Source organism: Anolis sagrei, chromosome 4, assembly GCF_037176765.1.
Source record: "Anolis sagrei isolate rAnoSag1 chromosome 4, rAnoSag1.mat, whole genome shotgun sequence".
Classification (NCBI taxonomy): Eukaryota; Metazoa; Chordata; class Lepidosauria; order Squamata; family Dactyloidae; genus Anolis; species Anolis sagrei.
In genome coordinates, this window is record NC_090024.1 from 10,909,461 (window position 1) to 10,924,068 (window position 14,608).

The 14,608-nt window shown below is 40.5% G+C and overlaps 1 protein-coding gene across 17 annotated transcripts in view; it reads left to right on the forward strand.

The window, feature by feature from the left end:
* PTK2 (protein tyrosine kinase 2) overlaps positions 1-14,608 on the forward strand; it is a 261,253-nt gene that overhangs the window by 205,244 nt on the left and 41,401 nt on the right. For all 17 annotated transcript variants that reach the window (XM_060775934.2, XM_067467264.1, XM_067467263.1 and 14 more), the window contains 2 exons: positions 9,134-9,245; positions 13,957-14,043. In XM_060775934.2, coding sequence (XP_060631917.2) covers positions 9,134-9,245; positions 13,957-14,043 — 199 coding nt within the window. The remainder of the gene's footprint in view (positions 1-9,133; positions 9,246-13,956; positions 14,044-14,608) is intronic.

Consider the following 14,608-nt stretch of genomic DNA (forward strand, 5'->3'; position numbering starts at 1 on the left):
GGTTCTGCTTTTCCAGCTTTACAACTCACAAGAAGCTTTATTGAAGTAAAAAATAATCTTTAAAATATAATAAATCATGAGGGTAGTTCAAGAGGTTTTAAATTACTATGATGTAGACAGGTCTTTGGTACTGATAAGTTAATAATATGGTATATACCAGGCACGGGCAAACTAAGACCCGGGGGCTGGATGCAGACCCCTGGTGCTTACCTCAGGCCCTCCTCATTTTCTCTGTCCTCTCAGCATAAGGTCACAGTGGCCCACCACATTTTTATGCAGAAAAGATGGGGGAAGAAGGCACACAGCAGCTGAGAGCCCTCTGGAACTGCATGTCTCACTCTCATCCTGGCATAGAGACGGTGCAAGCAGCTCTGTCTTTATGCTGAGAGGACGGCCTGAGGAAGGTACACAGCGGCAAATAATGATAATACTTTATTTGTACTCTGCTACCCTATCCCCATGGGACTCGGCGCGGCTTACATGAGGCTAAGAGCCCTCCAGAGCACTTTCGGCCATCGGCAGTCTCACCATTCTCCCAGCATAATGCCGAAAGGACAACCCGAAGATCAGGGGAGGAGGATTGGGAGGAGGACTGGGGCAGTCGCCACATGTCTCGTTTTCCTCCCGGCATAAGGATGGGGTGAGCAGCCCCACCCTTAAGCCAGGAGGACAACCTGAGGACAACCCTTCCTGTCCCTACTGTCTCATAGGCCCTCTCCCTCCTGGGGCTGTCCCTCGCAGCGTGTGCCCGGCCGCCCTCCCTCCTGGCCCAGCCCTCTGTCAGGCCCACAATGCGGCCCCAACGCGAAAAAAGTTTTCCCATGCCTAGTATATACTCATGCACCCCCCCCCCCCATGCATCAACTTAACTATAGGGTAATGTAACTCTGTTCAGAGAAGAGAATGATTTCTTTTTTTCTATAAAAGTTTATTCTACTCCTTAGTTTTTAAAGGAATCATCCTGTTCTCTGAATGGTGGAAATCCTCTTTGAATGCCTGGACAGGAAAATGGTGGCTGGGCCTTTGAGTTGATGCTGGTGTTTTCCCCTCAACATGTTGTTGTTCATTCGTTCAGTCGTCTCCGACTCTTCGTGACCTCATGAACCAGCCCACGCCAGAGCTCCCTGTCGGCCGTCACCACCCCCAGCTCCTTCACATACTTGGGTTATATAAAAATTGATAATTTTGACCCCCAGATCTGTCCTTGATTTATACACAAGGTTGACTTATACATTAGTATACACAGTAGCGTATTACTTAAGACTCTTTCACACTGCACAATTAGCCTAGTATGAGTCTACATTAATTGTCATAATTACATCCTGTGAATTCCTGAGTTTAGTAGTCTGGTTGAGGCCCTGGAGCACTGTGACTGAAGTGTTCAATACCTCAGAAAATTTCAAATTCCAGGATTCCATAGGATTCTAAAGTGGAATCATAGTGCTATAACTTTGAAGTGTGAAGCGTCCTTCGTATTTTGTTGTCCTTTTGCCATCATTACATATGGAAGAATTGTAATTAACTTTTTCATCCTTAAATAAAAAAGGAAACTATGAATATCACTTAATAGAAGATAAAATATGGATTATGATGAATATTTTGCCAATAAATTTATGTTTCAGATGTAATCTAGATTAATTTGAAAGAGTTTACGCATCTCCAAATCTGCTATTTTACCCTACCCTACCACACCAATCTGAAAAACTATGGGGAGATTTGAAAGAGAACTGAAATATGATTCCATTTAGGACCAGATAATGCATTGGGAGAGAAAAATGAGGTTAGCTGGAATAATGGTATTGTGCTTAAAAATTCATTGAGATGGCTACTACAAATCAGATATCTACCCTTTTCTAGGGAAATGCATTTTATGCCTCCGAGCAGCTTTAAGATCTGGCAAGAGGCAAGCTGCATGACAAAACATGCCCTTGACTAATTTACTGACAGAGCGACTTAACTCCACTACAAATAATGTTCCGTTTGGGAAAATATGGCTCAATCTGACTTCTGTGACCTTCTGTGAATTTGAGCATTAAAATATGAGGAGTGCCTTAAAGCAGCTGTATAAAGTTTAGTCAAAAATATCTCAAGACATTGTACTGTTCCCATCTATGGACTGACCCTCCCAGCAGCCAAACAAAGACAGTTTTATGTGTTATTTTTAATCCTTTGCTTTGAGCAGATTCAAGCTTCTCACAAGCCCTCTTTAGGCATTCTTCAAAAAGTCTTTTGCTGACGACATGGAGGGACCTGGGGATGCATGCCACAGTCCTATCTTGTTCAAGTGAGGTCTACAAGAGAAAGGCAATCATGATAAATCAGAGTTCTTAATTGTATGGAACAGCACAAGATAGGCACTTCATTTTCATTCCAGATCTAGTTGCTTCGTTATTTGTACTTGTATTTATGAATGTACTATGGCATTGAATGTTTGCCATTTTTTGTTAGAATCCGCCCTGAGTCCCCTCAGGGAGATAGGGCGGAATACAGATAAAGTTATTATTATTATTATTATTATTATTATTATTATTATTATTATTATTATTAGAAACACAATAAGATGAGTCCACAGCAGACAAGATCACTCTGCTGGCTGTTGTATTGGATCACACGTTGGACACTTCCCAAGTGTCTAGGACTGTGTGATGTATTGGTGAATAATGCGTGCAGATCCCAGTAAGGTGGCCTTCTGCAGCTGGCAGAATTTTATCAGCGCCAATTGTGTTTAAGTGCAGGCCAAGGTCTTTAGGCACTGCACCCAGTGTGCCAATCACCAGTGGGACCATCTTTACTGGCTTGTGCCAGAGTCTTTGCAGTTGGATCTTTTAATCCTCATATCGTGTCAGCTTTTCCAGTTGTTTCTCTTCAACCCGGCTGTCACCTGGGATGGCGACATCGACAATCCATCCTTTCTTTTTTAACATGATCGTGAGGTCAGGAGTCTTGTGCTCCAGAACTCAGTCTGTCTGTATTCAGAAGTCCCAGAGTTAATTTGACGTGTTCATTCTCTGTAACTTTTTCAGGCTTGTGATCCCTCCAGGTCTTTGTTGCAGGCAGATGATATTTGTGGCACAGGTTCCAATGAATCATCTGAACAACAGTGTTATGCCTCTGCTTGTAGTCTGTCTGTGCGATCTTCTTGCAGCAGCTGAGGATGTGATCTATTGTTAACATCTGCTTCCTTTCCAGAGTCTACACTTGAAATCTGTCATCGACTTTTCAATTCTGGCTTTGATGGCATTGGTTTTAATGACTTGTTCTTGGGTTGCCAGAATCAGGCCCTCCATCTCCTTGTAATAATAATAATAATAATAATAATCTGTATGCCAGTGTAGAAGCAATGCATATAATGCATATCCTCAGCTTCCTCCATGTGTTCAATCATTCCATATCACACACTCTTTCTTTATGGATTCATAGAAAAGTCTACATTTCAGCTAATCAGGATTACAGTACAGGGATTTGAAAAGCTTGTTCAAAGCCACAAAGCGTTCTTGAACATGTGCAAAATACTTTTCGCTTACAGCTGAAAAGTACAGGTAACCTCTAGACATGATTAAAAACTTACTGCACAGCACCATTTTAGAAAAGACCCCTACGGCAAAGAAGCATGGATTACAGTTGAAGCTAAGGTCTACTTTGGAGTAGTTTTTGAGAATTAATTTTTTGTTCTCCTGTCAAGCTTCTTGGCTTAATGACAACCTTAGGCTTATGATCTAGTTCTCAAACGTTGGGAAGCCTGTCTTGAAAGTAAGGCTGCTTTTTACAGCTTCTCTCCTATTAGAGAATAGTTTCAAAACCCCATTATTCCCAAATCTTGTTTTGGAAGAAGAAGGGCAGAGTGCGTGTTAGCACCTTTAAAAGACATGTACCAGAAATGCACAGCTTCTCTTAAAGAAATAGGAAAAACCTAAACTTGAAAGTGAAAAATAACATGAATTCTTGCTGCATCTGTTTAGACTTAATTTTTCCAAGGCAAATGTCAGCGACATCATGGCGATGTGCAGAGATAAATGGCCAGGCATGTGGCTAAGAATGCAGGATTCCCTTTTAGCTGGCAACAAGTAGGCGTTCTTGGGACTCTGTCGTGGCCATGCCTTTCTTCTCTCCCCACTATTTGTGGCTTTTTAGACACAACACAGCCCATACTTCCTCTGCCCCTCCCCAGGTTCTGTCTCATCCTTTAAACAGAACAGTAATCTTGAAAAACAACTGCTTTGCACAGTTTGAACAATTTTGGGGGGGTTTGCTGTTGTATGTAGCTTATAGATTTGGCTCAAGTCTCCCATTTCAGTAATTTGCAACAACAAAAAGACCAAAAAAAGTTTTGGCACATGTATTGCTTTTTCCCATTGTAGTACTCTTTTGTCCCAACCAATTTAACATCCTGGGGAAAAAATGCTTCCTATCATTTTTGCACCCTATAATGAATTATAGAATAATCATAGAATAATAGAGTTGGAAGAGACCACATGGGCTATCTAGTCCATTCACCTGCCATGCAGGAAAAGCACAAAGTATCTCTGACAAATGGCAATCTTCCTCTATATATAAGTTTCCAAGGAAGAAGCTTTTATCAGACTCCCAGGCAGAGAGTTCCACTGCTGAACAGCTCTCACAATTAAGAAGTTCTTAGAATCATGGAATTAAAGAGTTGGAAGAGACCTCATGGGCCATCCAGTCCAACCCTCTGCCAAGAAGCAGGAATATTGCATTCAAATCACCCTTGACAGATGGCCATCCAGCCTCAGTTTAAAAGCTTCCAAAGAAGGAGCCTCCACCACACTCCGGGGCAGAGAGTTCCACTGTTGAACAGCTCTCACAATCAGGAAGTTCTTCCTCATGTTCAGATGGAATCTCCTTTCTTGTAAATTGAAGCCATTGTTCTGCGTCCTAGTCCCCAGGGAAGCAGAAAACAAGCTTGCTCCCTCCTCCCTGTGACCTCCTCTCACATATTTCTTCCTCATGTTCAGGTGGAATCTCCTTTCCTGTAATTTGAACCCATTGCTTCTAGTCCTAGTTTCAAGGGCAGCAGAAAACAAGTCTGCTCCCTCTTCCTTATGACACCTTTCACATATTAATATGTGGCTATCATGTCTCCTCTCAATCTTCTCTTCTGAAGGCAAAACATACCCAGTATTTAAGATGCTCCTCGTAGAGCATAGTCTAGACCTTTGGTCATTTTAGTTGCCCTCCTCTGGACAACTTCCAGGTTGTCAATATCTCTTTTGAACTGTGGTGCCCAGAATTGGGCACAGTATTCCATGTCAGGTCTAACCAAAGCAGAATATAAAGGCACAGTGACTTCCCTTGATCTAGACAGTATACTCCTTTTGATGCAGCCCAAAATCCCATTGGCTTTTTAAGCTATTGCATCATACTGTTGGCTCATGTTCAATGTGTCCACGAAGACTCCAAGATCTTTCTCACATGGATTGTTGTCGAGCCAGGCATCACTCATTTTGTATCTTTGCACTTCATTTTTTCTGCCTAAGTGAAGTATCTCACATTTGTCCTTGTTGAAATTCATTTTGTTAGTTTTGGCCCAGCTCTCTAATCTGTTAAAGTCATTTTGAATTCTGATCATGCTCTCTTGAGAATTAGCTATCCCTCCTAATTTGGTGTCATCTGTAAACATGATATGCACGCCCTCTAAACCCGTGGTTCTCAACCTTTTTAATGCCGCAACTCCTTAATACAGTTCCTCATGTTGTGGTGACCCCCAAACATAAAATTATTTTTATTGCTACTTCATAACAGTAATTTTGCTTCTATTATGAATCGAAATGTAAATATCTGATACGCAGGATGTATTTTCATTTACTGGACCAAATTTGGCACAAATTCCTGAAACAGCCCAAATCTGAATATTGGTGGGGTTGAGAGGGATTGATTTGTCAATTAGGAGTTGTAGTTGCTGGGATTTATAGTTCACCTACAATCAAAAAGCATTCTGAACTCCACCAACAATGGAATTGAACTAAACTTGGCACACAGAACTCCCATGACCAAGAGAAAATCCTGGAAGGGTTTGGTGCACATTGCCTTGATTATTATTATTATTATTATTATTATTATTATTATTATCATTACTATTACTATTCTACTACTACTACTACTAATACTACTACTACTAGGAGCTGAGGAGCCTTCTAATCAAGGTGAAAGAAGAAAGCGCAAAAGCTGGGTTGCAGCTAAACATAAAAAAAACCAAGATTATGGCAACAAGAATGACTGACAACTGGAAAATAGAGAGAGAAAATGTGGAGGCCGTGACAGACTTTGGATTTCTAGGCGCAAAGATTACTGCAGATGCAGACTGTGGCCAGGAAATCAGAAGACGCTTACTTCTTGGGAGGAGAGCAATGTCCAGTCTCGATAAAATAGTAAAGAGTAGAGACATCAGACTGGCAACAAAGATCCGCCTAGTCAAAGCCATGGTATTCCCTGTAGTAACCTACGGATGTGAGAGCTGGACCTTAGGGAAGGCTGAGCGAAGGAAGAGAGATGCTTTTGAACTGTGGTGTTGGAGGAAAGTTCTGAGAGTGCCTTGGACTGCGAGAAGACCCAACTGGTCCATCCTCCAGGAAATAAAGCCCGACTGCTCATTGGAGGGAAGGATACTAGAGACAAAGTTGAAGTACTTTGGCCACATCATGAGGAGACAGCAAAGCCTAGAGAAGACAATTATGCTGGGGAAAGTGGAAGGCAAAAGGAAGAGGGGCCGACCAAGGGCAAGATGGATGGATGGCATCCTTGAAATGACTGGACTGACCTTGAAGGAGCTGGGGGTGGTGACGGCCGACAAGGAGCTCTGGCGTGGGCTGGTCCATGAGGTCACGAAGAGTCGGAGACGACTGAACGAATGAACAACAACAACTACTACTACTACTACTATATTTATACCCCGCTCTTCTCACCCCTAGGGAGACTCAGGGTGGCTTACAGACCATGGCAAATTCAAAGCCACATTACATATATAACAATAAATATAACATATCAATTTAAACCAGTGGTTCTCAACCTGAGGTCCCCAGATGTTTTTGGCCTTTAACTCCCAGAAATCCTAACAGCTGGTAAACTGGCTGGGATTTCTGGGAGTTGTAGGCCAAAAACATCTGGGGACCCCAGGTTGAAACCACTGATTTAAACAGTTAAAATATAAGTACAATGAAACAGTACAGTTAATATATAAGCACAATAAAATGTAAGTACAATACAACAGCGTAAAAGCACCAATCCAATAGGTGTTGGTATGGCCGGCAGTGGGCAGCTAGGCCATTGAAGTACTTGAGTGGCGCAGAACTCTTGTGTGACCAGAAAATATTGAGACTTTGCTCAGTGATGAGTTTTAAAATTCTGGTGCAGATGATTAAGCTAGTTAAGTTGTGATTTTTTCCCAATGGCTGTATACTGTGCTAAAGAGGGATTGCTGCTTGTAATGTATCCTGTTTTTCCTAATCTGATAATTGGTTTGAAAGTATGCCTAACGTGTTTGACGGTGTCAAAAATATGTGCAAACATATTCAGCTCATTTCTTAATGTTTGAGTGTGTCCAACTCCACTCCCCCTATTGTCTTGCTTCAGGGATAAACACATAAGAATAATGTGTTGCTTTAGTGACCTGAGCATTGGCCTGTTATTTTGACGGCTATGGTTCAAAAGCCCTGATCAGCAATGAAGCCCATTTGGTGACCTTTGGCAAGTCACATAGGTTCGCCATGAACCAGAAACAACATGAAGGCATGCAACAATAATGTTGCTCTGACCTTGTAGCAGTCGAGTGTGTGTTAGCTTGAAGCCTACTGAGGGATGTACTCATTACAGGGCAGCAAGCTCAAAATTCCCATATTTTCAGCAACCAGATGAAATGAATTGCTATCTGGGATTCTGCCTCCTCCACCTCTGTACAAGCTGTGGCTTGGTTTGACATTTGGCAGAGCAAGGAAACAGAGTCTAATAGCCAATCAAGGAGGAATTTCCTTTTCAAAATGAATAATGGTCCAAAGCAATGGATCTCAGAGCTTTCATTACTTATTCCAGGCGGTTAAGTGGAAGAGCTCAAGTAAAAGGGAAAAAAAGGAGGATGCACATTCTGAGCAGCCTTTGAGAAACTTCTGACTGGCATCCAAAGTTCAGGGCTTGCTCCTGTGCCCAATTGATTAGCTTGTGGCTCTAGAGAGTCCAGTGTGGAAATAATCAGATCCGCTTTGAACTCCTAAGGATACATGCAAAATAGGATTCTTTAACTGCTGTAGTTGCTCTTCCAGTTAAACGCCTAGAATTAGTAAATTTAGAAAGCAGTATCCCAAATCTGTTCAAGATGGCTAATATCCAAGCTTGGTAATATGCAGAGGGGATGAGGGATGAGGTGGCAACTAGCCTCCAAATAATCACCAAGGGTCAAAGAGAGGTGGTAAGTATTTAAGGAATAATGGTTAAAACTGCTTCTTTAGTGAATAATTTTTTTTGCTATTTCCTTGTATAAATCAAGCAAATAACATAGTTGTGTTGAATTTGTCTAAAGAGATAAACGTGAGCTACAATATCTCGGATTCAGTTTTCAAAAATCTGTTATGATCGTTCACTTGCCATTTCTGTCTATCTCTCATTCATAAAAGAGTCTAAAGCTTATTTTTTTATTTTTCTGAAATGCAGCAGTCTTATTTTCTATGTTGAGTATGAGTGTTTTCAAGCAAGTATGTACTTGATTAATTGCCTCAGTATAATTGCGCTGGTGCCATTAGATCAAAAGGAATGTGAGTGAATATATATAATATGTATATATATAAGACGTTCTTCTGGGGGATCACCCGTAAGTTTCTAAATATATCTCTCCCTGCCATATGTCTTGGTGTTTTAAGAGTCTTATGTTTCAGTACCCAGTTGCTAATTTTGCAAAAGCATGTTCCCCCCGCCCCCACTTCCCCTCCCCAATATTAGCCTTATAAAGCCTAACCGATTCTATTGCTGTCTAAAAAGAAGACATATTTGTCTAGCAAATTCCTTACTAGTCTGCAGTCTGGAACCATTGGTTTGGGGAATGTGCTTGGAGGAGACTTAAGGACGACATCTATTCCGCTCCGAGCCAGAATGTCATTTATCTTCAGTGCAACATTTATCTCCCCTTTAGTACAATACTGGAGGAAGAGAAGCTGCAGCAGGAGGAACGAATGAGAATGGAATCAAGGCGGCAGGTCACGGTCTCCTGGGATTCTGGAGGATCAGATGAGGCTCCTCCCAAGGTACTGGAGATGGCTTTTCCTTTATACTAAAACAGGGCAAGTGCTTTATCCTCTTAGCTTGTTAAGAGAAAAATGAGCAACTCATAGGCCACGTATTAAGTAACAGCATCTGATCCAACATCGTTAAAATTCAGATAACAGTTGATTTAGAAAAAGAAAACAACCAAGGCATTTTTGGTCCATTGTTGTAGAGGTACTTGTGGAAAGCATGCTAAAAACTGCAGAGCTAGAAACAAGTACGAAATAATTGCTACTCAGATTTCATGACATCTGGACATATTTTAAACAGATAAATATTTCCAACATGAAGAATAATAATGTAATTGATGAAAAATACTACTTTGGTATGGTAGAATGAAAACCATAAACAAACCATGCTCATTATATACAATAACTAGTAGTTTTGTCGAAGGCTTTCATGGCCGGAATCACTGGGTTGTTGTAGGTTTTCTGGGCTATATGACCATGTTCTAGAGGCATTTTCTCCTGACGTTTCGCCTGCATCTATGGCAAGCATCCTCAGAGGTAGTGAGGTCTGTTGGAAGTAGGAAAATGGGTTTATATATCTGTGGAAAGACCAGGATGGGACAAAGGACTTTTGTCTGCTGGAGCTAGGTGAGAATGTTTCAACTGACCACCTTGATTAGCATTTAATGGCTTGGAAGTGCCAGGGGGAATCTTTCTTTGAGAGGCGATTTGATGTGCCTGATTGTTTACCATTTTTCTACTTCTAACACACCTCACTACCTCTGAGGATGCTTGCCATAGATGCAGGCGAAACGTCAGGAGAAAATGCCTCTAGAACATGGCCATATAGCCCGGAAAACCTACAACAACCCAACTAGTAGTTTATTGGCTGAAATCTGGAAAATAAGTCTTGTTTCACTAATGTGTACTCACAGTATTTTCCCATGTCCGTCCTTTGGATTTCTTCTTGCCTGCTGCTTCTTTGGAACCTGGTGTTCCTTAATTAATCAAATTTGATTTCATTTGCAGTTGGGATGTTGATGGGTTACGTAGTATCTTAACATTTACATTTTCAACTTAGATTCTCAGCGAGTACAGAGCATGAGATTATATTGTCTTGCCTAAGGATTGCACATTTTTCTTTTTGCCTAGTCTGTCTTCACATAAATTACTAACTGGTGAGAATCCCTGACATTTAGAAAGTTACATTTATGACCTAATAGTGAATCATTTGGAAATGAGTTCATTGAATTCTATTTTATGTTGAGACAGATTCCTTATTCTTTATAATGAGACCATTGGCTGATGATTTGCCCAGATTTGTTTCTACTCAAAACCTCAGTATTACTTTTGATTGCTGCTTCTCGACAAATTTATTTTCCTGACATGGATTTTCCCAATCACTTTCTAGAAAATGTCCATATTAACCTATGTGTCAGGACCAGGGGAAGCAAGCTGGGTCACAGGAACTCTTCTCAGATTCTTTAAATGACTTCAAATGGTGTATATTATAAGAAAAGATCCAAGGCAGAGGTTCTGTGGTACTGAGTGTAAGATGAACTACCAGAATGTACAATGGGAATTTAAACTAAGTAAATGGATAATAGAAATGTTCTTCTCTGTGTCTGTGTATTCATGGAGTTGGAGTGGATGGCTATTGTGGTCTCTTCCAACTCTACTATTCCGTTCGCTCTCATGCAGAAGTAGGGAGAGACTATCCAGGAATAGGCAGAGGCCTAAATTCAGTAAGCAGCCTCTCCATGGGCAGTCAAGTTGCCCAGACAGTTCCTATGCCAGAGGTCTACCTGTCTGATTTTACAAACTAGGTCCTGATTGCATCAGAGAGGTAGATTTGGAATGAGATTGAGAAGCCTGGTAGCATATTTTTTTATAAAGCGGATGTTTCATTGAACCACCATGAATACAGATTGTCTGACCTCTTGAGTACACAATTAGACCTTGTTTGAGGGTGTTGGTACAAAAGCTTACCTTGTTTGTGACTAACATCCTGCATATCATCTTCCTTATGCTGTGGCACTAAATGCTTACATTGTTTCTGACTAACTTCCTATATGTCATATTTCTTAGTCTAAGGCATGTAGATTTTTTTTTTTAAAAAAAAATCGTCTGAGTGTTACTGTAAAGCTGCTGGTCTTAAGATGTTGATGATATCCTTTTTGAACCCGGGAAGTGTTCAACTGGTTGCTCTTAGCGAAAATGTGTAATAATAGGATGATTAATCATTGATATCCTATTTATTTATTTAGTTATTTAGTGATGTATTTATTTCAAACATTTGTATCCTGTCCTTCTTAATCCCTGGGGGGAAGACTCAGGGTGGCTTACAACTGGCAGCAATTAGATGCCAGCACGTACAAACAAAAACAATATAACACAAATTAAACATTGTTAAAACATTAAATTGTAAAATATCCATTTAAAAACATTATTAACAACAATATAGCCACATCCAGATGCAATTCAGTGTCCAGAGTACCAGTCCGAAGCCTGACCATTATCATTATCATTACTGCTAAACCTGTTTCCCGAATGCCTGGTCCCAAAGCCATGATTTGAGCTTTTTTGTAAAGGAGAGGAGAGATGGAGCCAACTTAATGTCACTGGGGAGTGTGTTTCACAGACGTGAGGCCACCACCGAGAAGGCCCTGTCTCTCATCCTGCCAATCACGCTTGCGAGGGAGGCAGGATCGAGAGCAGGGCCTCCCTTGACGATCTTAAACTCTGAGGTGGATTGTAGAGGGAGATGCGATTAGCTACTGCCTTTCCTATGGAGTGCTGCAAAGCTCTATTTTTTTTCTCTTAGTCCTTTTACATTTTCTTATAAAGTTAAGGGGGAAACTTTTATGTATTATAACCATGTGGCTAACAACATCTAGCTGTCTCTTGTTGTTGTTGTTGTTGTTGTTGTTGTTGTTACATGCCTTCACATCACTTATAATTTATCGCAAGACCGAAACAAAATTACCACAGCGTTTTCTTAGCAAGATTTTACTTACTTGATTGTTATTGTTTGTTTGTTTGTTTATTTGTAATCTGCTTTCCTTTAAAATGGGGCTCAAAGTGGCAAGCTCTCCCAGTGAGTTTCCATGACACCGTTCTTTAATTTACTTGCTGTTTTTGTTTATCAATGGCTTATTCATAGGTTAGGATAGTGGTTCTTTTTGGTCCTACAGATTTTTTTGATTTCAGCTCACAAAGTTCTTAATCATTGGCCCTGTTGTCTGGAGACTGTGGGATCTAAAATCCAAAACATTTAGGGGGAGTCTGTAATCAATGCATTGGTAAACAGGAGTATTAGTCCCGTATAGTGATCCCTGATATATGAATGGCAAATACTTAAAAGTACAGGAATCTTCTTTACATGATAACTTGCTTACTGTTGCACAAGCCAGTCTATATGTAATGAATACTTACACTGGACAAAATGTGAGTGACCTGCTAGCCTCAAGATAGCTGCAGGTGGACTGGCAAGGGCTGGAACATGGCACTAGATCCAGGATTCAACCTGAGTCATCCCCAGTGGGAAAATATTTTACATAACTGGGCTGAGAAAGACCTTTGCTTGAGGCTTTGTGTCATTGCTACACCTAACAATAGACATCAGTAGACCAAACTGCAAGTCGCTTCTGGTGTGAGAGAATTGGCCGTCTGCAAGGACGTTGCCTAGGGGACGCCCGGATGTTTTGATTTGTTACCATCCTTGTGAGAGGCTTCTCTCATGTCCCCACATGGGGAGCTGGAGCTGATAGAGGGAACTCATCCACACTCTCCTCAGATTTGAACCTGCGACCTGTCGGTCTTCAGTCCTGCCGGCACAGGGGTTTAACACACTGCGCCACTGGGGGCTCATTAAGTAGACTAAATGAATCAGTAGCATAGGAAGCTCCAAATGTTAAATAGTTAAAAAGCAGAACCTGAATTAATAAGCCCTGTTCTAAAACACATTGTTTTCCTCTGCTTTGATAATTTGAGATTATTTAACAGGTTCTCTAAAGACATCAGATCTCATCTGATCTTGTAAACTAGGCAGTCTGGTTCGTACCAGGGTGGGAGACCTTCAACAAATACCTGGTGCTGTTGATTTATGTTTGAGAAGAAGAATGGCCAAACTACCTTGAGTACGTGCACAAAAGAGAAGATTGTCAAATGAGGAGAGGATCCCAAAATTTCTGGGAAAAGAAAAATAATTTAGCAAGAACATTAAAAAGCCTCTTGGCTGGGGAATGAGCAGCACAGGCCATAATGATATGAAATGTTGAAAGATTGAGTTAGTGGGGAGAGGAGAGATGTATGGCTGGGAAAGAAGATAACATGGAGTGGCCGCAATGGAATCGTAGAGGAAGAATAACCAAGAGATAAAATAGAAGGAAACTTTTCGTAGTCTACTCACATTGTGGTTCACATTGAGATGTTATTTTTAGATGTCCCCAGAGACATATTTGAGAACTATCCATAGAAATCAGCGGAGCAATCTAAAAATGTGACAACAGCTTGTATCCCTCATACCAGAAGTTAACATCTAATTGAAAAGTTTGTGCTTGATCAGTTCTTATTTCGTGTGAAGTTAAATTTGATACCCTGGGCCTGTTAGGATGGAATGTGTGACCAAATGCATAAATAAAGGACACTTCTTTTTCTTAGCTGTTCGTGTTCTTGCTTCATTTTGTTGTGAACTCTAGTTGTGTTTTCTAAAGAAAATGGTTTCTCTCCAATGTATTTCTAGCCCAGCAGACCTGGCTATCCCAGTCCAAGATCTAGTGAAGGATTTTATCCCAGTCCACAGCACATGGTACAGCCGAATCATTACCAGGTACTGCTTTTATTCTGTTGCTTGAATAACATACACTTTTGAAAAAGAGTAATTTTGAAAGAATTTAGATCTTCTTCGTTTTTAGCACTGCTGTTATTGCCATCAATAGTTATTATTTCTGACTGATTCCCAGACCCTGAACAAAACTTGGGAGAAAAAAAGCTGTTGATCATATTATTATTATTCATAATAATGTTATATTTATTTATACCCTGCTTTATCCTCTCCTGAAGGAGACTCAAAACAGCTTTTTGTCATAGAAACAAATCCTTGGGTATAATAGAAAAATTGTAAAAAGATTCAGATTCTGCTAACATAGAATCTGATGTGAGTAAATTTTTAAAATAGTACGAGATGAGCATCCTTCATACAGAATTCCAAAATCCAGAATTATCAAAAAATCAGAATTGGTCACATGAGAGTCTGAAAAAGTGACACCTTTGCTTTTTGAGGATTTAGTGGAAAAAGCTGTTTTATTCACTAAATCATTTAAAAATATTGTGTGTAAAATTTCCTTCAGGGTGTATATATAAAGTATATATAGATGAAATATATATGAATGCTG